The sequence below is a fragment of the Triplophysa rosa genome, linkage group LG19 (genome assembly GCF_024868665.1).
Source record: "Triplophysa rosa linkage group LG19, Trosa_1v2, whole genome shotgun sequence".
Classification (NCBI taxonomy): domain Eukaryota; kingdom Metazoa; phylum Chordata; class Actinopteri; order Cypriniformes; family Nemacheilidae; genus Triplophysa; species Triplophysa rosa.
Genome location: NC_079908.1, coordinates 16,690,146 through 16,713,864, shown reverse-complemented (window position 1 = coordinate 16,713,864; position 23,719 = coordinate 16,690,146). Strand labels below are relative to the sequence as shown.

General features: G+C 38.3%; 1 protein-coding gene across 2 annotated transcripts in view; it reads right to left on the bottom strand.

The window, feature by feature from the left end:
* Positions 1-23,719, bottom strand: part of LOC130569753 (voltage-dependent N-type calcium channel subunit alpha-1B-like) — a 102,316-nt gene that overhangs the window by 23,936 nt on the left and 54,661 nt on the right. Inside the window, exons 12-29 of one of the 2 annotated variants that reach the window (XM_057359585.1) lie at positions 21,740-21,812; positions 21,500-21,617; positions 21,257-21,324; positions 20,478-20,584; positions 17,703-17,765; positions 16,570-16,605; positions 15,061-15,729; positions 14,110-14,285; positions 13,123-13,249; positions 12,873-13,002; positions 12,123-12,182; positions 11,781-11,887; positions 9,502-9,513; positions 6,640-6,736; positions 5,226-5,386; positions 4,834-4,974; positions 4,257-4,458; positions 540-704 (exon numbers count right to left, since the gene is read on the bottom strand). In XM_057359585.1, the coding sequence (XP_057215568.1) occupies positions 540-704; positions 4,257-4,458; positions 4,834-4,974; positions 5,226-5,386; positions 6,640-6,736; positions 9,502-9,513; positions 11,781-11,887; positions 12,123-12,182; positions 12,873-13,002; positions 13,123-13,249; positions 14,110-14,285; positions 15,061-15,729; positions 16,570-16,605; positions 17,703-17,765; positions 20,478-20,584; positions 21,257-21,324; positions 21,500-21,617; positions 21,740-21,812 (2,512 nt within the window). The remainder of the gene's footprint in view (positions 1-539; positions 705-4,256; positions 4,459-4,833; positions 4,975-5,225; positions 5,387-6,639; positions 6,737-9,501; positions 9,514-11,780; positions 11,888-12,122; positions 12,183-12,872; positions 13,003-13,122; positions 13,250-14,109; positions 14,286-15,060; positions 15,730-16,569; positions 16,606-17,702; positions 17,766-20,477; positions 20,585-21,256; positions 21,325-21,499; positions 21,618-21,739; positions 21,813-23,719) is intronic. The other variant, XM_057359584.1, reaches the window with a different exon arrangement.

Below are 23,719 nucleotides of genomic sequence, written 5' to 3'. Positions count from 1 at the left end.
AATCTTGATCTGAATGAACGCGATGGAGTCTCTAGTCTCGCAGTGTTGTAACACTCAGATAAAGAACTAGAGGGTACCTTCTGTTGGCAGATTTCCAAACAAACAATCGACTGATGAACTCTGGGTTGCAACAAGACTGATCCCAAAGGAACGAAGCATTATGCCTTCATGCTTGGCAGCACTGATTCAATCTACTTTCAAATTTAATTTAAAATTGTTTTTTGTATGCTTTCCAGGCTGCTTCATTTACAACAGAGCTCTTTATCAAGAGTGACCCGAGAGATCAATAACTGGAACTGATCCTGTTTAGACGTAGAGTTACAACCACAGTAGTCCAGTGCAAAATATTACAGCGAGATTCAGTGCATTTCTCATAACAAATCTCCTTTCAGAATACGAATATTCAATTACATTGTCCTATAAATTAAAATCATAAAGTCAGTGTTTTTAACATTATTTTAATGCAAACATGGGTGACTGCAAGACAGAGACCACATTGTGTGACATTACAATACCACAGGTGACATCTGATGTTTTACCTTCATCATGAGGACCACCGTATTGACGGCAATCATGGTCAGGATGGAGTATTCGAAAGGGGTGGACACTACAAACTTCCACATCTTGTACTGAAAAGACTGCTTGTCCTGGGGCATGTAGCGGGTCAGAGGCTTGGCGTTGATGGCGAAGTCGATGCAAGCTCGCTGTAGACATCACAACATGCTTTATCATGTTATCTCATCACTAAGTCTTTGGTAACATTTCGAAGAGCAGATCTAACAGCAGATACACTATACTACTATACACTCATCCTCCCGATCAGAGATTATTTACATAAATCTTCCAAGTTTAATTATTAGAAATGAGATTTGGTATTCCCCAAGCACTCGAAGTCTAACAAATGAAAGGCTGAGTGATACAAGACGATCATCAAACCTGTGCTGGCATGAAACAGAACATAGTTAGAGCAGAGCTAAATATTTAAACACTGGGACTAACATGTCCCACAAGGGAAAGAGATATACAGAAACTGTACAGAACAGAGAGTGATATATAGAGACAGAGAAATCAAAAAGAAAGAAATGAGAAAGTCGAGTTTTTACAAAATGACAGGGAACAGGAAAAGAGGAAACAGATTATGTCTATGCTCTAAACCTAGTGAGGCGCTTTAGAGATACTGTAGCATTTTGGAAGAGTGTTAGTAACCGAACAACAGCGGTACCCATTGCACTATTGTGCAAACACAAAACCAATGCAAGTCAATGGGCACTGCCGATATTTGGTTATCAATGTTCTTCAAAATATACACTCACCTAAAGGATTATTAGGAACACCATACTAATACGGTGTTTGACCCCCTTTCGCCTTCAGAACTGCCTTAATTCTACGTGGCATTGATTCAACAAGGTGCTGAAAGCATTCTTTAGAAATGTTGGCCCATATTGATAGGATAGCATCTTGCAGTTGATGGAGATTTGTGGGATGCACATCCAGGGCACGAAGCTCCCGTTCCACCACATCCCAAAGATGTTCTATCGGGTTGAGATCTGGTGACTGTGGGGGCCATTCTAGTACAGTGAACTCATTGTCATGTTCAAGAAACCAATTTGAAATGATTCGAGCTTTGTGACATGGTGCATTATCCTGCTGGAAGTAGCCATTAGAGGATGGGTACATGGTGGTCATAAAGGGATGGACATGGTCAGAAACAATGCTCAGGTAGGCCGTGGCATTTAAACGATGCCCAATTGGCACTAAGGGGCCTAAAGTGTGCCAAGAAAACATCCCCCACACCATTACACCACCACCACCAGCCTGCACAGTGGTAACAAGGCATGATGGATCCATGTTCTCATTCTGTTTACGCCAAATTCTGACTCTACCATTTGAATGTCTCAACAGAAATCGAGACTCATCAGACCAGGCAACATTTTTCCAGTCTTCAACTGTCCAATTTTGGTGAGCTCGTGCAAATTGTAGCCTCTTTTTCCTATTTGTAGTGGAGATGAGTGGTACCCGGTGGGGTCTTCTGCTGTTGTAGCCCATCTGCCTCAAGGTTGTGCGTGTTGTGGCTTCACAAATGCTTTGCTGCATACCTCGGTTGTAACGAGTGGTTATTTCAGTCAAAGTTGCTCTTCTATCAGCTTGAATCAGTCGGCCCATTCTCCTCTGACCTCTAGCATCAACAAGGCATTTTCGCCCACAGGACTGCCGCATACTGGATGTTTTTCCCTTTTCACACCATTCTTTGTAAACCCTAGAAATGGTTGTGCGTGAAAATCCCAGTAACTGAGCAGATTGTGAAATACTCAGACCGGCCCGTCTGGCACCAACAACCATGCCACGCTCAAAATTGCTTAAATCACCTTTCTTTCCCATTCTGACATTCAGTTTGGAGTTCAGGAGATTGTCTTGACCAGGACCACACCCCTAAATGCATTGAAGCAACTGCCATGTGATTGGTTGATTAGATAATTGCATTAATGAGAAATTGAACAGGTGTTCCTAATAATCCTTTAGGTGAGTGTATATATTTTTATTTATGCAGAAGAATGTAAGTCGTACAGGTTTGAAATGACAAGAGGGTGAGTAAACGATGACAGATTTTTCATTTTTTGGTGAACTGTGACTTTAAGAAATCAAGGCAGCTCTACAAGTTAAAGGGATTAACCAAAAATGAAAATTCTCATTTTTTTTCATCCTCGTGTCATTCTAAACCTGTATCACTTTCATTCTACGGCAGAACACAAGAATATTAGGAAAACATTGGTAAAGTAAAACAAAAACACGCCCGCTGACTTTCATTGTATTGACACAAACAACTTGAGACGTATCACAAAATATCTTCTTTTGTGTTCCACAGAAGAAAAAGTCATTTACACTGAATGATATGAGGGAGAATAAATGATGACATAATTTTTTAACATAAAAAACTACAGTATCACTTTAAGCAGCATTTTTACAATATCTTCTAACTTAAAAGTTTGCATTGCATCAGTTCTCAAACTGTGGTATGCGTACGACTAGTGGTACTTGAAGAGACCCCTGGTGGTATGTGACACGACAGAAAATTAAAAACTATATATTAATTTACATTTCGTGTTTTAAATGCAATTTAAAATGTTTAATACATGATAGATAAATATGGAAAACATCTTAGCCTGTGAGCAATTTTAATATAGTTGTATCAATTATTGTTTATTTAGCCTATCGATGGTCGATGTAACTCAGGCGCATGACAGGCAGCTCAAGCACAGAGCGGGAGCAGACAGACGCTTGTGAGTCTCTCACTCTCTCTCTTCCGATGAGCTGCGTTTAAATTAAGTTTCTTATCTATCTGCCCTTGAACCACTGTTTAAAGTTGCTGTTGTTATTGCTGTAAAGCGCTAATTCAACACATGTCCCGATCTACTCAAGGTTAAATCAATGAAGCGCTTTAGTGTTTATTTATATGATTTTCTATGGCGGTCATTAGGTACTTGGAACATCTAATTTTATCAAAGGTGGTACTTGATCTGAAAAGTTTGAGAACCACTGGCCTTTATCACACACAAGTAAGCTAATGCCAAAATGCATTGTGATTAATTTTCATTTATTACAAAAAAATATTGAAAAAAGTCAAAACTGTCTGTTATGTATTTGAATGCTTATTAGATTATCATATTATTGGTTAAGCAACACGTTAACATCAAACTCCATTAGAATCAATTGTAAGTATTCCAAATCGGTCACTTATGAGATTCCATAATGTTAGGATGCTGCCCGTATAAAGCTATAGTTTAAAAAAATTCTGCTCGACTGGTCTGGTAACTCTTCCTGAGGTTTTCTGGTGTGCTTGTCAGAGCAGTTTAGAATCAAAGTAGTGGAGATACAGATGGACAGATGCATTTGCCTCGCACAGGTGAGAGGAATTCTCTTAGGAGGTCTACTCTGTCCGGTAACTGTCCATAACATATATACTGTATACGGCATGACTTTGACCTTGACATGTGCCACAATTCCACTATAAACTGACTGCTGTACTAACAGTTTGCTGCCAAGCCAACCCTCCAACTCATGCACTCAGACCCAATCATCTCTACAGAAAGACATGTAGTTATTATTTAGATGTATATTCAAACTTATAAAATAAGACCCTTTTCCGCCCAAACAGTTATTATACTTATAAATAATAACATAATAGCTCAAAAATGAAGAGTGTGAAATCTAACTGGGCATTTAACTAGCACCCAAAATTTCCCGGTCATCTTACATACCTCGTTCTTCTCCAAGCTGCAATCTGACATGGCTTTATCTCCTTGCTCCTGAAACGTGATGATGATCAAGGCCACAAAGATGTTGACAAAAAAGAAAGGAAAGACGATGAAGTAGACCACGTAGAAGATGGAGGTTTCCATGCGGTAACCTGGACTGGGACCCTGGTCCTCGTACGTGGCGTCCACGGAGTGTTTCAGTACTCTGAAGAAACAGAATGTAAGCAAGATACTAATGAGACGGATTTTTTATTTAAGATAGACATGAAGTAGTACCATAAAGAGCTGTGCAGGTCTCGTGGTACTGAATATGTATTTTAAACCCTTGTATTCTATTCTTATGTTTGTACCAATGTAAAAACTTTATAAATGTAAAAGTACATTTGTAAAAACACCAAGCCTAGAGAAAGTACTAAACATCCAAAAGGTTTTTTAAGACAATGAATAAGATCATGTGGGACGCAAAGATCTCCCAGACCCAGCGGCAGCTTTTAAAAACTTTCTTGTTGCATGAATCCCTCTCTTTAAAAGTATTAATGTTTATAAGAATTTGCATGAATGATTTATATGTAAGACTCACAATGGCCAGCCTTCTCCTGTAGAGACGGTGAACAGGGTCAGAAAGGCCCACAGGACGTTGTCGTAATGAAAATCATATTTCTTCCATTCCCGTGGCTGTGTCATGGCCATTCCGTCGCTGCCATACTCCAGGAACTGCCCCCTTAAGAGATGAGCAGTCACTTCCATTTATATTCACACTCATTCACCCGATCCACATTTAAAGATGTGTATAGATGTACTGTATATTTGTGCTTCTGTGAATCTGTCTGTCTATATATATATCCATCTATTTACGGTACATCAAAAATGTATCCATCTATCTTTCTATCTTATTTAAGATTTCAATCAATTTTTCCACTTCCATCCATCCATAGACTGTATGAAGGCAGTCTGGTCAGAGCAAAGCTGTACCTGCAGTCTTTCTCCAGGGCTTTGGACTCATCGGTGCAGTGAAAGAACTTCCCTTTGAAAAGCTGCACGGCGATGACGGCAAAGATGAACATGAAGAGGATGTAGACGATGAGGATGTTGAGCACATTCTTCAGAGAGTTCACCACACAGTCAAACACAGACTGAGGACACAAACACAAATCAGACCCAATGACCTCACCACCACCTTCATTAAATCTGTCTACAGTATGCTTAACCTGGCGTCTTGTGTCACTCTCACAAAACCTTAATTGCTTTAAAATCACATGATCACTTATGACATGGGGAGGTGTGTAAATCATCTCATTTTGCTATCGTTTCTGCACATTTTAATACCCATGGGGTATCATTATTATCTGTGCAGTCTCTCACCATTAATGCTAATATGATCTTCAATGTCTCTGTGGCCTTGAGGCGTTATGTGTGTGATATTATTATACAGAATCATAGTGTTGCAAACTGCTCATTTATTTATGACTCTATTATTTTAGCTATTGCCACTGGTAAAAATGTATGTTCAAATGTATAATTTGGCCAAGTGTCTCTGAAAGGATTTGTTTGTGTGTTCAAGTGTAAGATTTAGTTAGAGAGCAGGACACAGGGAGCCCGTTAAATGCTGAGGGCTGAACAACATAAATGTTTGCCCATCTGCAAAATACAGTATATGATACTGGACACGCACGCACGCACACACACACGTTTATGTTGACTTTTTTATCTAAATTAGGACATTCCATAGATGCCTCTTGTTTTTTTACAAAGCTAGTTACACTATAACAAAACTCGCACTCTAACCATGACCCTAAAAGAAAACTTTCAGCATTTTTACAATCTTAAAAAAGCTACTCTATTTTTTATAGCTACTATATTTTTGTGTTTTTATAAATGAGGACGTCCCCAAAGGGAGGTTTTGCTCAGATTTGTCAGGTTTTGCTCAATTTTTGGGTACAAATTTTGGTGCAAATTTGCCCAGAAAAATAGTTGAGTACGCACACGCACGCACACACACGCACACATGTCTGGTTTACTATCTCCGTGGGAACAGTCCATAGGCGTAATGTTTTTTATACTGTACGAACTGTATATTTTATCCCCTAACCCAACCCCTAAACCTAAAGATCATAAAAAACTTTTTACATTTTTAGATTTAAAAAAAATATTGTGAAAATACTATGAACAGATGAGAGCTTATTGTGGACCTTTGATAGTACTAAAAACACTGCAGCATCTTTTCATCCCCACCTGATGCTGAATTCACACTGCGCTCTTACAAACAATTACAATCTCTTTATTGGATTTGATTATGTAATCTTGCTCTTTTGAATCCACCTACAGGCTCTCAGAGGAGCATTATAAAGGATAAACGACTGATAGGCATCAGTCAGGAGGACATTACCTTGAGTTTGGGTAAACGTTTGATGGTCTTTAAGGGCCTCAGAACTCGAAGTACTCTGAGGGACTTGATGGTGTTGATGTCCTTTCCTTTGGTTCCTCTGTTTTGAGAAAGCAGTGAATTAGAACATGTTTGCTCGGTGTCACATATATGTTGATTAAGTCTGCCGGCACATGCACATAGCCGGGACTCAATTTGATACAACTTTAACGACTAAATTGCTTTCTCCAGCCCTTCATGTAATTGTGAATTACATTAGCTAGAGGTTATGAGGTTAGAGGAAAGCATGCCTATGAAGCAAGGATACATACCTACATCTGAGGCTGACTATAAATATTTAATACTTCTGAAAAATAGCACTCGACTTACTACGATTCATTATATGGATGGTCACTTTGGGGGAAAACCACTGCTGTCTAAGCCATATTCCTATAACTTTCACTTGGTTTAATGAAGTCGATAACATTTTAAACCAGCCTGGTGGGATGATTTCATGGCAGTGGAGATAGTCTTACGTTTTTACAAAGATAAGCTTTGGAGTGTTTTTGGAAAGGTTGAAAACATTCAAAATACATAATGTCAAATACACAGAGAGCTGTAGCTTATCTGTGCGATTGGTCTGCTTGCTTCTTCACTCCCTTGAGGAGAAGATAACACTGGCATGCAATGTCCATGCATTGTGCATCAGTCTCACCCCACCACAAGATTGTGGTGGATCTGTGCACACAGAGATAGTCAACTATACTCCCATAGATCTCAGAGGACCCATCGGTCTCCAGCCACCCATCACGCAAGAGGTTTACTATTGAACTCTGTTTATGATAAGAGAAGGTGACATATTGTAATGCCCCCTGCTTTCCTGTTCATACGTATCTATTCGAAATTAAAAGAAAGGAAAAAACCTAAAATGATGCTGTAGAAATGACTTTGAAATGGCTTTTTTGAATTGCAACATTATTTTCTTCTCATCAAATCTCTTTCACATTACAGCAATATAAAAAGAAAAAAACGATACTGTGTTTTGTTCAGCTTGTTTAATATCAGCATTAAATTTAATACTACAAATAATAACATGGTTTACATATTTTTTTACTATTTTACTTTACATTCTACTACAGTATATACTGTATACTGCATATATACTACCGGCCCAAAGTGTTTGGAACACTTTCTTATTTATATTATATTTTTCCACATTTAAGAATAATAGTTAACTCATCAAAACGATGGAATAACACAAATGTAACTTTAAGAATGATAAAAATCTCAAATAAATCAAAGTTTGTTACATTTAATCATCTTAAGTGTAGTCATCTTTTGCCAAGAATCTGCAGAAATGTTTTCTTGGAATTTCATTCTTGCAAAATTATATTTTTGTCTACAAATCCAATTAGAGATATTTAAGCATTCAACTTCAGATCAAAAGCTTTTTAGGATAATGAGAAACATTTCACGCTAGTGTTCTAAAACTTTAGACAGGTAGTGTATAAGGTTTTTTGCATTACAGTAATACTGAAAATTACTTTATAAGAATTTATTATTAGAATAATTTTAAATTATTAGAATATAGGGTGCTTAATTTTCCTAAAAATATCACAATGCAAAAAAATCCTAATGGTACCACAGTAGGCATCAGTTTGTTGATATGAGTTTGGAATGAAACATAACCCTGAGATTTTTGGGATTGTTACCAAAGAAATCTTGGAATTGCTTGCTTTCCAGAGGCCTGTAAAACACACAGGCAGCAATAACCACCATCTGCTGTTTTCAGTACACAGTCAGCTTCTCCAGACAAGCACTTTGCAGAACGGCTGCTGATACGTTTATCTGGTGCATTTGCCAAAAATCACAAAAAAACTGCTGGATGCGAACCAGCTTCATTCCCTAACCACCATAAAATCTCTAATATTTTTACATGTGGCAAAAAAAATTCACCATCTTTATAACTTCACAGCAAAAATCTGAGCTAATTTAGCTAACTGCTCCAAGCGACCTCTATAGTATACAGGGTGAATGAAGGACTGTCCTCTAGAGTCTAGACACAATAAGAGTAGTAGTTTCTATAACTTTGAGGTCAGATGTCATGACATTGGGTTAAAGTGGGTCCATTGCTCTTTATGAAGGCTGAACGAAGGGAAGCTGAAGGAGGGGTGGTTTTTTTTGGCGGGTCAGTGTGGTGGTGGGGTGGGGGGGAGTTTATGTTTTATAGATATTTAGACTGTCCCCACCTGGTCACGCTTTGCTGCGATCTGACGAGAAAACCATGCACATGTGCACAAATACAGAAACACACACAATAAGCCACTTCACAACAAAAGCAGTAAACAAAGATCAGCGTGAACACAGTTTCAATGAGAATTAAATCTGGTTATAACAAAGCAGAAGAAAGTGTTCATTGAGCTGAAAGACATGACGGACGGAAAAGAAAGATTAAAAAGCATAGAAGCAACAATAAACATTACGTCAAAAACATGATGGAGTGAATGGTTATCAGTTACTGTCACTATCACTATCACTATCATACTGTAAGATAAATCATGTAGACACGTCAAACACTGCGGCAATAAGGTATGAAATCATTTAAAACTGCACAGACCAAGAAATATAGAACCGCAGACACACACAAAAAACATGTACCAGTCTAGAGATTCATGCAGGTTTTGATAAAAGACACAGACTGCACCAGGAACAGTAAAAGTATTTTTTAGCGGGCTTTGTGTAATTGCCTCATGCTTTTAATTTCACATCTAGACCAGGTTAGACATAAAGCAAACTGTGCAGTTTCACAAAATCAATGTCTAGGGACTCTCACACACACACACGCACACAGAGGCAGATCAACAGGATGCAGGTAATAATGCGTACCCCATGAAGCTCCTGAAAGCCACGCAAGCGAGAAGGAATGATAGGACAGATAAAGGAAGCGAGAAAGAGACAGAGAGATAAAAGAGAAGATGGATGGAGAAACAGAGAACTAAATGAGAAAACATTAAAGCCCACAGGACCAGAAACACAAGCTCGATATCAACCACTGAAGGACAGAGTAGGAGAAAAACGAAAAAAGCACAGGTTTAAAACACAAGTGGAGAAGAATTCGATTTGAGATAAAGTTTGAATCAATGAACAAACTGCATACTGCAGGCAATAAAGCCTGAATAAAACCACATTAATGGGTTCTTTTATGTTCTAAAGGTTAATCTATATCAAAACAACTTTCTAAACTTTTCTTTTTGTAATATGGAGGTAAAAAATACTTATACTGTATTACGTCATTTGGTCAAGGTACATAAAAACTGTTGAGATATTATATACAGCAATTATATGTATTGACTATAATTTATAAAATGCTAACATTTAAATGGCAAAGACGTCTGAGATTTGAACCCAGAAATCTTTAAAATGTCAATTACGGCACAAAATTGAGCAAACCAATTACAAAATCTAGAGGGAAAAACACTCTACCGTGACCCACATACATTTTAGTTGATGTATTAAAAAAACTAGTGTGAAATTGTTCAACATTTTATTTTCTCTAGCATCAGAGGTGTCCATAAAAAAACATCCATACACACTTTCACGACTGCAGCAGAAACACAGGTGCCAGTTAGAGCTGGTGGAGGATTTCTGCACTTGAATAAAACACAACACGTACTGAACAGCTGGTCTCAAAAAGCACAGCGTTTTTCTATCAGCCCTTTTTCTGCTATTTTAAAGCACCCGCTGGTCTTGCTGTCAACTGCTAAGTTGGAAAGAGACAGTCGAGCATCTGCATATGATGACTAAGAGGATTGAGTCACACTTTAACAGTAAACCTTGCATTTATTCAGCAAAACACACACACACAGTTAACCTCAACATGTGCGCGTCAATGTATAAAGCCCAATACATTTTTACACAGAGATGGTAGGCTGTTCTGTGTGGTTGCCAGGGCGATGTTCTGCGGTTACTAAGGTGCTCTGAGTTGCACATTGCTATGTAGTTGCTAGGTGCTGTGAAGCATCGCTAGGTGGTTGCTAAGGTGTTCTGTGTGGTTGCTAGGGGGTTGTTTAGTTACCGACTACACATCTGCCCGGTTAACCGAAAATACATATCACGTGATTTATGCACAACTTGTGAGTGAAGTACGGTAAAATGCTGCTGCATCCGGAACCCAGAGGGCGCTCTCGTGCAGAAACTCCAAATACGCACTGCAGAAGAAGACCACAACACACGTAGTTCTAGGAAGTGCCTAAGGACATGTTTTTATCACCGATCCTCAAGCCTCCTCAGGTATTTTTATCATAATAAAGTATATTCATAATGATCATGTTTGACGGGTGTTGCTTTTTTAAATGCATGTTATAAGCGACTCAAACTCGCACTGCTTTTAGATCGAGCAGCATTTCCTACTGATCCCAGAGCCGTGCTTCACGGATAAGCTACGCATCAATAAAATAATCGATACCTTGCATTATCGCAGCCAGCTCAGTTTCAGCAGGATTTAGTGGTAACCGCGGTTAACCGGGCACGTGTCTATTACCGACCATAATCAAAAGAGCCCCCTAGTCTAGTGTATATGAAATTCTGGACACTACATACTATAGTGCACAATAACATGGGTCCCTTTTAAAACATGAGCCTACGAGTTTTTTGCTGTTTTTGTATGCAAATTCACATAATCTGCATAATTTATGCTGCAAAACAAGATATGCACCCAAATGTAATTCCTAAAGAGTTTGTTTAAATTCATTAACTACAAATATGAGCAATAATAATAGCGATGTCTATCCAGTGCCATGAATTACTATGAAAATCACAAGCAAACTGCAAAAATGTCTCCACACAGTCGAGCAATGCTACGACTGTAGCAATGACTGCCTCATCTCATGTGGTAAATATTAAACCCACATCACCAAAGCGGGTGTCATCAAAATCTCATTTTAATCTAAAAAAAAAAATGCATATTACACTGATCAGTTGATAAGAAAACCACACAACCACCACACATCCCTCAATCACTGGACACTAGATCTCACATCAGATACCAAACAGCACACAGTCACATCCCGTTTCCTTCATTTTCAACTGAATGGTCTCTTAATGGATCTGAACTGACAGCCAAGACTCCATCTGCGCTAAAAGAAAAAAGAAAGACAGGCACTCACGAGCAGGCGAAAGCCACAAGAGCACCGCTGACCACAATGAAGTCCAGTATGTTCCACAGGTCCCTGAAGTAAGAGCCAGGATGCAACAGGAGCCCGAGATCGATCATCTACAACGGAAGAAATGATGAAAGCAGAGAAAGCAAACATGTGGATGCCTTTATGATGCTGGAGCAAAAAATAGTAGTATCACAGTATACAGAGCTAAAAAATTTTTTTGAAAGAGTAGAAAAGAGATAGAAGTGTTAAGTGCCAGAGGTTGCTGAAATGTTTGCTGCTATTAGGCAAATAAATACAATCTGATGCTCTATGAGACTATGAGACAAAGTGGAGATGTTTATTTACCTTTATAACCATCTCAAATGTAAACACACCAGTGAAAACATAGTCCAAGTACTTCAGCACCTTAGGGACAAAACAAACCCATTTGAGTTTTAGAAACATAATCCTGTTATATGTCTATTTCTGTAGTCCAAGAACAGCTTGGGCCAAGTATAGTGGATTATGTCACAAATAAAACAAAAATCTACTGCATTTGGCCCTATGATTCGGTGAATCCGAACAGATACACGTACTGTAGTTTTTTCAAAAGATATAAAAAGATGCTTTGAATAAATATTTAAGATTTACCCAATTTGGCTTTTAATACATGAACAGGAAACTCTCAGGGAATGTTGCGTGAAAGCAGAGATTCATCTGACAGGCCAATCATGCTTAATGAACCGGCCAGTCGAATGTAAAGAAAAACAGTGAGGCATGCGATTCTCAGAGACATGTTTACAACTCGTTCTGTGTAATTCACAGTTAATCAGCCCTGATTTTGGCCTGACGCGGTTGCCGTGGCTACATAACTCTCCTCAAGGACGATATGATGGCAATGTAGGGCAAGTGACAACTCTCTCTATGACAGTTCAGACAAGGGCTGCCATATTGCCCCGGAGGTCTGTCCTTGAGTTAAATAAACAGTGATTTCATAACCCCGCCTTGAAGTCATAGACAGTGAAAATGAGATCAATGAAGTGTTAGTTGGACTATTTAAGATGAAAATGGATCAATTAGATCTGTTAAGGTCGAGTATCTGTGCATGTGTCTCACATTGTTGCGGGGGGCATTGGCATGCACGGGGTCCTCGGCTGCCAGCGCAATGCTGCTCATGGTGATGACCGTGAGAATACACATCTCAAAGTAACGCAAGTTGACCACATAATGACAAAGCCGTCGCACACTAGAAAGACAACACCAACATCTTTAATTCACACTGTAGATTTGGTACGATAAAACTAATGTTCATTCAGAGCATTACAAGCGACATATTCCTGATTCATTCATTTGAGGAAAGACTTACGGGTTCGAAGGGCCGAACACAAACATAGAGCTGTATGGCAGGATGCGTTTAGGAGCGTCCTGATTTAGCTCATCAAGATCTTTCTTTTCTTCGTTCAGTGGTTGGCTGTCACCATCAATGTTGTTCACTGTCAGAGAGATGATCATTAGAGCAAAGACATGGAGCAAAGTCACAGGTGTCAAAGAAACAGACAATGTGGTCTGCTTCCAGAATGGTTTGTAGGCAGTAGTTTCACAAAAGCTGTTATTTACAGTAGCTGTTATTTAGCACAATATCAAGGTTGCTTGTTTTAATTGTGTATAACTTATTTTTATAGATGGTTTTAGAGGCAACAACATAAACAAACGTTATGTGGCCCAAACGTCACTTCTGGTAGACCTCCGCAAACTGCTAAGTAGTATGAATTTAATAGTAATATAAATTAATATGAATATAAAGTAAATATAAATTAATTTGTTAACTAATAATGAAATACAGACCAGACATTAAATTTAAAATGAAACCATCTATAGTATGTTTTATAGTTTTATATAAAACATACGATAAATTAGGGCTGTCAAATGATTAATCATGATTTATCGCCTCCAGAATAAAAGTTTATGTTTACATAATATACATCTGTGTATTGTGCATATTTATTTTGTATTTATGAAAATATACACATATAGATATAAAATATAAAAATGTATAAACATTTATATATAATTTAAATATAAATAAATACATGTTAATATTTCCTAAATATGCATACATGTATGCGTATGTGCTTGTATGTGCTCGTATGTACTTTATTCCGGATGCGATTAATCACGATTAATACATTATAATATACAAAATAATATATGGGTCATCATGAAATTAAAAGCAATTAAAGGCATTAAAAGCGAACATGCTATTATATTAATTTCTTTACTCTTCTAATAACCCTCTTAAAAACATTTCAACATACTATTTCAAGAAGAAGGTAAAATTATGACCAACACTGACTGGGAATGATGGCGGTCTCTCCTGGTGGGGCAGTTATGGTAACAGGGATATTGACTCCGGTTAGACCGACTCTGGTGTTGTTTTTCAGATTGTCTGTGTTTTCTGGCTTTTCTTCGGTAGGAGACTGCACGGGGCTGGTGGCTAAACTGTTGTCCCATGTTTCTGTTGGTCTGCCCCTGAAACAGCAAAAAAGCTATAAATGTAAATAAAACATAGACTGTACAGCAACACAATTTAGAGAACCATCTTAAAGTGATGCAATAAATACAAGAAATAAATAAAACAAAATGCCACAGCTTTTCATAAAATAAATCTCATAGGAGTATGCTGTATGAGAAGTAATAAACACATACTGTAAATGTCATGGAATCACAATTTCATTATTTTTACTTTACAAAAGAATGGGTGTAAGGTTTTAAATTTTAAAACAACATATATTTAGAATAAAAAAAATATTAGCAATGTTTTATTCGTTAGACTGAAATGTTTTCTTAAGGTCTTTGCACATATAGTCCGAAATTTTCATATGGGTTTTTTCGTAATTGGCGCTCATTTGTACGGTGTCTCTGAATTGTCAAAACGCCTCTCAAAATGTTTGCTACGGATGCGAAAAACGCAGAAAATCGAACCCAGTCCGAATTTCTTTATGACGGACGAAAATATCGGAGGCAGTGTGTAATTGTGATTGACACAACGTGAGGTCGTATTTATTTTTTAACGTGCGGAAATTTCGGATGCAAATTTCGGACTCAATATGCAATGGCCTTTAGTGTGATAAAGTGCACCCGAAGATACATGGAAACCTGTGTGAACTTACACAAAGTGTTTGGAACTAAATGTATACATTCACTCAAAACGACCTGGGTCACCAACCAGGTGAAAAAATCACAAATAAAGTTAGTTCTGACAAATGTTTTCTAAACACTCTTTAGGAGTCACAGTAAATCTCACCTGTGTCCTCTGCCTCCATTCTCCCTGAATTCCTCTCCATCCAGCGTGGACTGAGCTTTCACACGCGGCCGATGTTTTCTCCTCTCTCCATTATTTACTTCACCTTCTCTGTGCCCACGTACCCTGCCTCCATTACCAATCGTGCCATTCCCGTTCCCATTAGACCTCCTTGAGTGGACGTGTCTATTTTCTCTCTCCTCCACCTCTCTGCCCTCCTCCGGAGATCCAGGTGAGTGATGATACCTGTGTCCTCCGTCCTGACTGGCCATGCGCTCCAGACCCCCACGGTGGTCTTGGTTTCGGCTGTGGTGCCTGTGATGTCGTCCGTCGCCTGCATCTCCGTTCTCTCCTCGACATCGGTGGTGTTTCCGTGGGTGTGCGGAGGAGGTTTGAAACTCTGATGTGTCTAGATCACCCTCTGCCCTCTTGCCCTCTAAGAGTTTGGGATCGTCCAGGGTGCCCTCTCGATGCTCCACCACCAGCGGGCGATCATGGTGGGTCTTCATGTCGGGTCGCAGATGCAGAGCCGAAGACACGCGCAGGCGCTCTTCGGGCTCTAACTCGTTGTAGAGGGCCTCGCTGCTGCTGCGCACGTTGTGTCTGCGCAGCTGATTGGTGCGCTGCTCCCATATGGACATCTTCTGACATCCAAACCTCTGTTGTTCTTTACTGAGAGGGAGAACATGTACTTGAATTACACACACATGTGCTGTTTTCTTCCTTTGATAAAACCCACATCCATGAACCAACCACTGCTGGATATTAAAAATGGCATTGTCACTGAAGTAAATGCGATTAGACACATGGTCGGCTATGTCATTCTTCACAAGATGACTTTAAATAAAAATAATGCAGTGGAGGACATTTGTCTTCATTTACTCACCCTCGAGTTGTTCCAAATCTGTATAAATTTCTTTGTTGTGATGAACACAGAGAAATATATTAGGAAGAATGCTTGTAACCAAACAGTTCTGGGCCACCATTGACTACCATAGTAGGAAACATGACAACAAAAATATCTTATTTTGTGTTCAACAGAACAAAGAAATTTATAAAGCAAATTTTCCTACTATGGTTGCCAAAAAACTGTTTGGTTACAAGCATTCTTCCAAATATCTTTCTCTGTGTTCATCAGAACAAAGAAATTTATATGGATTTGAAAGAACGCAAGGGTGAGTAAACGAAGACACAAATTTTCACGTTTGGGTGAACTGTTCCTTTAAGAGTCTTTACAATTACTAAAAATGGCATCAAAGACCAGCCAATTGGAACAGTGGTTGGCATGGATGTTTTTGGATGAGTTTTAGTATCATTTGTACATGTCATGCCCTTCAATTCATGCATCTCATTGAGTTATCACTTACGTCCGACACCAAATGCTGTTCCATTGTTACGGCGAGATAGAGATTACAAAGAGGCTAAAGCGCTAATGATGTGCTAACAACATGTGCTAATAATAAAAAACCCATTTCAGTTATTACAATAACATCCTGAGCCATGCCACTATACCTCACAAAGCGACGACACGGAGTGTAGACAGAACTCCTACAAAACACATTCGGGTTCCCACAACATAAAAATGACAGACATGTTAAAGACAACCAAACATGTGAACAAACATTTATAGAGAAGAAAACACAACTAGTGTGAAGGACACAACAGACAGAAAAACACAACAAGAAATGAAAATGTTGAATATACGCAAATGGCACACAAACAGCATGATTTGAATAGAATTTTAAAGCACCTATTTTAAACAAGCACATACTATCCTACATGCACACACACGCATACAAACACATACGCACACACACACACACACACACACACACACACACACACACACACACACACACACACACACACACACACACACACACACACACACAAACTTCATACCCAAAACACTACAACAACCCTCCATCCAAATGGCCACTGCAGCGTGCAGACGGCACACCCAGGCTGCTCTGTTTAGTTTGGCCTTCATTCATATTGGAAAAGTTCTTCACCATCAAAGGATAAAAAATCAAAGTGCCTGAGGCCTTTCACATATATAATACATCTATCTGAGGGTGGATAGAGAACATGTCCAGATGGAATTACAAGCCACATGTGTGCTACAAATACAAAATCATATGTGCTGTAAGTTATTGACGTCTCTAACTAACTTATACTACACATTAAACACCTGTACCACTTTAGCACCTGCTTAGTATCACTCCAGTTTTAAAATATTAAAAGTATTTAAATTACACAAGGCCCGAATAACCTTCAGACTTTAAAGTTGTTTTCAACAATTCACCCACAATTGTCTTTCTCTTTCTTGTTCTACCTTCACAACTTTTTCCTCCTTTTAAGAGCACTGCTAAGAAAACAAAAGAAGATCGACCCATTTTAACACCAGCCACTTAGACACGCAGGGCTGTGGTTAAAAATAAATGGATTCTGCATGACCGCATCCGTCTACCTGAAACTGATGCTATAACTCACTCCCAAAATCAATGAGACGAGTCACGACCAAAACGACAGAGAGAGAAAACAATAAGAAGATAAAACCAATGAGGAGAGAAGAACAGAGAGGAGGAGGACCGGAGGAGGAGGAGGAGAGGAGAGTAGGAGGAGATATTGAGAGCAGAACTCACAGTGAATGAACGCTGCAGACTGAAGATCTACGAGAGATTTCATCTCGATTTTGCTTTACAAAACTGCACATGCAGAACAAAAAAACAAAACAAAGGCATGAGACGCACGCAAACGGAAGTGTGCAGGGAGAGCAGATGGGAGACAGGTGATGTCACGCTGTCTGCACATCTGCCCTCTACAGTATGTATACGAAATACAAGACACAAACAATGGTAACACTGTAGTAAAAGACAGACTGTGACCATGAAGAATGTTTTGATTGAGACCTATAAAAAATGAATTAAACATTTATGATGTGTAAAATTATTGTTACATTCTAAACATTCTAACATTCTAAACAGTAAAATTGTTACATTTTAGTGTTTAGAATGTGGGTCCTTCACTTCAGTGTCACCAGAACGTACATATATAAAATCTAATAATTCACATATTAAAGTGATAGTTCACCCCAAAATGAAAATTCTGTCATCATTCACTCATCCACTTGTTATTCAAACCTGTATGACTTACCTTTTTCCGCAGAACACAAAAGAAGATATTTTAAAAATGTTGGCAACAGGCACCCTTTCACTTGCATTGGTTTTGTGTCCATACAACATAAGTGAATGGGTGCTGGCGCTGTTCAGTTACCAACTTTCTTCAAAATATCTTCTTTTGTGTTGTGTGGAAGAAAGAAAGTAATTGAGTCAAAGGTTTGAATGACAAGAGGGTGAGTAAATGATGACAGCATTTTCATTTTGGGGCTAACTCTTCCTTTAAAACTCAACTCATATGACATTACCAAGCCAGTTGTGTAAACATTGTGATTTAATGTGATAAAATGACATATCATTAAGAAGTTTTAACTTCATATGCTCTGTGAACAAACAAGAAAAATGGTTACGCATATGAAAACGAACAGTGATCATACAAATAATAGTGAAACATAAAAATAGAAAAAATAGTATTAAAAACAATGCTTTTTGAAACCCTACTGCTGACAACAAACATGCGTCTCTACAAACATTACTGTACATTTGTTTACCTTACAGATGCTTTCTTGCTAATTTTGCATATGACAAACTGTATTTAATACCATGTGATAACTGCATAGAATAAAATATACAATAAAAAACAAAATTTAGAGCAGGGGTCGGCAACCTTTTTGACATGGCGTGCCATTTAAATGTTTCTTGGTAACCACTGTGCCGTATCAACAAATTTATCTTAATATAATTATCCAGTATATGTAATCTGCTTACCGTAACATTAGAATCATTTTTGAAGAACAATTCTATTTTTGAGAAAAAGCATAATGCATTGAATAGGCCTATATTGGTATAAGAAATGGTGATCAAAGACATTTTTTTTTCAAATGTGTTTAATAACAGTTGTATTACCTTAACTAAGAAGAGTCAATGTTGTGGAAGTATTTTTAGTCATGCTAATAAGGTAGTTAACTAATGTTAACAAATAAAACCTTATTGTTTTCTGGGACGCCATGTAGTGTCTGGTGGAGGCGCTCCGCTACAGCTCTGGGCTGGGTTACCTGAAACCTTCTTAACGCTACGTCATTCTTAAGTTACACATTAAGAGTGTTAGCGATATAATCTTAAAAACGTAGTGATACGAAGGTTTCGGGAAACCCAGCCCTGGACTCTGCTCAAAACCCTGCCGCACCACAGAGCGCCACACACATAAATACATGTAATTTTGTCAAAATTATAATTATTGTACACATACATTTCATCATAGAGACTGCAAGATATAATTATCTGTTCGGGAATAACGGAAAAAAACAGCCCATTAATACAAAAAGCATTATTTGTTAGTCAATTCTACCACATTAAAATCAGACACAGAACAACAATAACGGATTTACCAATGTGACATAGAGCCCATTGATATAATAACGTTCAAATATCACTGTGGCAAGGGGGGCGTGGTCCAGTGAGGTCTGGGGAGAAAGGAATGGGAAATCGGCGGGAAAGAAGTACGGCAAGGGATGACCATAAACACCTGTCTCTCGTTTCAGTGATTGGCGAGAGGAGAATAAAAGCCAACACAAGCGGAGGACAAAGGAGGAGAGAATCTAGACGAGACGAGACGACAGACCGAGAGAGCTGGAGTGAGAGAGACCCAGGCTAGATGGGAAATTCAGAGATTGTGCCAGGAGGCCAAGTTATATATTATTTCCTTTTGCTTTGCGTTTTTGTTTTTGTTGCAAATAAACCTCTTACCAGCTACGCCGACCCTGTCTCCTTCCTTCCATTGTCACGAACCTTTACTACAACCACATATTGTTTAAAAAAAATAATGTAAAAATAAGTTAAAATTGGTCCAACTTGCATCAGGATTAGACTTTGAACTTGAGCTTGTGCATACACATAATGTACGTGTCCGGTGTGCGATACCTATGAGCTGTTCCAGACGGGATGCACCATTTTTGTAAACTAAACCAATTATATTAATTTTGGAATTAAAATTTGATATTTAACTGCATGTGCTTGGCGTGCCGTTGACTTCCTTTCAGCGTCCCAACAGTGGCACACGTGCCATAGGTTGCCGACCCCTAATCTAGAGAAAAATGTATCTTGAGTTCAAAATCTTATCCTAAAGAAACCAAGTTAGGAAGAACAGACTACACAGAGCAGGTTTAGGGGAAGGCCAGGATCACACTGATATTGATTGGACAAACAATCAACCAATCACATAAACGAGACAGTTCTGGTGTACATAAAAGGAAAGGCTCCACAGCCCAAGGTCAGAGGGAAAGACGTGCAACAGAAACTTACGCTGCTATGGAGATGTTGGCCGCAGACATGGGACTGACCTCCTTCACCTCCATGGCTTTCTGAAGTGCAATGCTCTTCTTCGCTGCCTCCTCTTGCTCCTCTTCATCCTGAAGACATGGGGATCAATGAAAGGCCAAGAGCCAATCAGAGATGAGTATAAAAGAGATACAGGTTAAGTACTTCCTGTTCAAAGTGCCTATAAGAATGCTTTGAACATTTCCTGGCTGTCAATCATTTTGCATGTTCTCCCACATGAAATGCTGAAACTCAAGAGTCTAATTTTGACATGCAAGAACGCTATTTATTCCAGTGTTTCCATCTCGGTGTGTGTCTCTAGAGGGCGGGGCTCTGGAAACAGGGGGTGTGTCTATCTCAGTGGCCAGATCAGAGCTAAAAGTGTCAGCAAAAACGTCATAATACTGTCAAATGTATTAAAATGTTCACAGATTTGGCATATCTACATCATCAACACTTGAGAACTGTCACCACGTTATGAGTCTAAGCAATGACGTGACAAAAATCTATGGAGTATTTAAAAAGCTGCTGAAAGTGATTTGTATGGAATGACACGCTAAAACATCACTATAATTTATTACAAATTATTATTTAGAATTATGTGTCCTAAAATACTACCTGTCAGATTCTTTTGTTTTGTCAATCAGAAAATCTAAAACAGGGTCTGCCTCATTTTCTGCACTAAAAGGCTGTTTATATATAGAATATATAGAAAAAAATCCAAACCAAGCAGATGATTTCAGTTAAACGCAAATTCAGATTACCTTTGTCAGCTCCTGCGCATTGGCAAGGTTATCCACAGCGATAGCCAAAAATACATTGAGAAGCGTGTCTGGTTATAATCAGGTTAGAGAAGCATCTGCATTGCATATTGTATTCCATCATTAGCTCTGCATTAAACAAGATTAACATTTTCAGCAGTATATCAATCAGGACACAAATGTAACATATTTATTGCCCATCTAGGCATCTCTATACTGATGCACACAAACAGGAATGTAGGATACAGTTTCCAAAAAGCGTAAGCACTATGAAGTAGACAGAAGAGAACATTCCACCCCGGACGCCACCCTGAGACTCAATCCCATGATACATCACTGCGTTCCAATCCTCTCCCGTCAAAATCTTCAAGAGGCATAAACAGGTCAGGCACACAACACAACACAACACACCCAAATATAACGTTCTCCGTTTCATAAAAACGCATGAATTAAACATTCATGAGACCAAATGAATATAAAGTGTACCTGGAAGACTGTCATTATAGCTGCAGGGAAGCTGTCAAAGTTTGTAGTGGGTGTTTCATCTTCAAAATTAAACCTAGTTGGAAAGAGAAATCCTTATTACACTGGGTGAAAAGGCTTGAGAGGCAAAATTAAAACTTTGATGTCATTTCTGGTTTTGACTGAGTCTAGTTTGGAGAAGCAGAGATGTCAAAAAGTTACTTGTTGGGTTTAAAATTCTGCTTTTGCACTGCTTTTACACTCCAGCCAGACATCAAACCTCATCCGTTTAAAATGTTGGTGTTTAAAAACATCAGCTAATAATCTGAAAGATGAGAACAGATTGTAACATACTGTATCTGTATTCAAATAAAAATGTTTTCTAGAAGTAATATCTTTTTTGGCAGACACAAAGATTTTCAAAACTTCCTCAAATTGTACCCACAGGAAATATAACGTTCTATTAAATCCTTTGTGTTGAAAACTATCAAAATTGTTGATGAATGCGACACTTTCTATCATTTTATATTCTCTTTATCTGAAGTTTTTGGTTTACCCCAGATCAGCTTTATCACAGTCCATCCATCCCTAACTCTCTCCATATCGTCTGTGAGAGTACATCAAGTTCTTCAAAACAATCTGAATAGCATCATTCTCTCAAAATCAAATGCTGTTCATTCATAAAAGAACCCCTCTCATACATGTTTTATCATCACAAAATTGTTAATGCAAAGTGCTGTCTTGCAAAAGATTAAAGGACAGATGATGCAACTGCAAGGAAAGATTCGTAAGATTTTGCATAGATTGCATAGAAATTTCTTTTTTCACATCTATGCATTTAAGCTACAACAAATACATATTTTATAATACCAGGGGTGGGGGATTTAAAACATATATATTTCAAAGTACCGATAGATATACGCCAAAACAATTCATTCAGTTAATCACTGAAGTGTCGATGGAATTTGTGTAAATGTATTTTATTATCACAGACTAAATGTTTTATCATTACGTGATAAAATAGAAATAACTCCATACAGACGGAGGCAGATATTGACAAATAACTGAAAAGTCAGATCCCTGCTGATTTTTAGAATGAATAACAACATGCAAACTCTCCTAGCACAGAGAAAACATCTGAGAAAGATGATGTCTCAAGGGCCTCGAAACCAACAAAGACAACCAAACAATAAAAACAATGCTTGATGACAGCGGCTCATTTAACAAGATGTTCTGCTGGAGGGCAACATCTCAAATTCTTCATCTCACTCTCATTTGCATTAGAAGGCATTTTTACAACCCACAGATGAATTCGACAAAATCCCAACAGTCTTTCAAAAGAAACCACAGTATGGCTGTTTGAAAACAGCTTTACAACCAGCAAACACTTAACAGAAATCATTATGTGAAAAACATTTATGAAATTAAAACAAAAACACAGACAACTATAGCTTTTACGCAAATAACATTTTTCAGTCAACACTAAGAAACTCTGGTACGCCCTACAGTATCATTCTCAAACCGGTCAATAGATTTAAACAGGTTTAGGAACCACAATTCGTCAAAAAGCAAAAACGAAAGAGCCAACGGGAGGTGTATATTTATGCTGACATCACAACACGATGCAAAGCACCACCTACCAGAATACATCATTATTAAAATAGATCTTAAATGTTTTGTGTCTCAATGAACAAACTACTATCACGCAAGAGACTTATCTGGAGTGTTAAGCATAATTTCCCATGTGACTCTGAAAAACAAGCATTTCTTCCTGCAGACGCACGCTCGTGCTGCGATGACTAATGGATGCATTCACAGGAAGGACTCCTTCCAAATAAGATGCTGTGTATATGCCCAGGGTTAATGGGTTCGATGGTTTAACTACAAGTATTTACACAAGGTTTATAATTGGCTGGTGGCTATTTGTTACATGTATCCTAATAGTATAGGGGTGGGGGGTGTGGTGACTAAAGCTTTGATTCATCAAGCTTGTTGTCAGCGGGA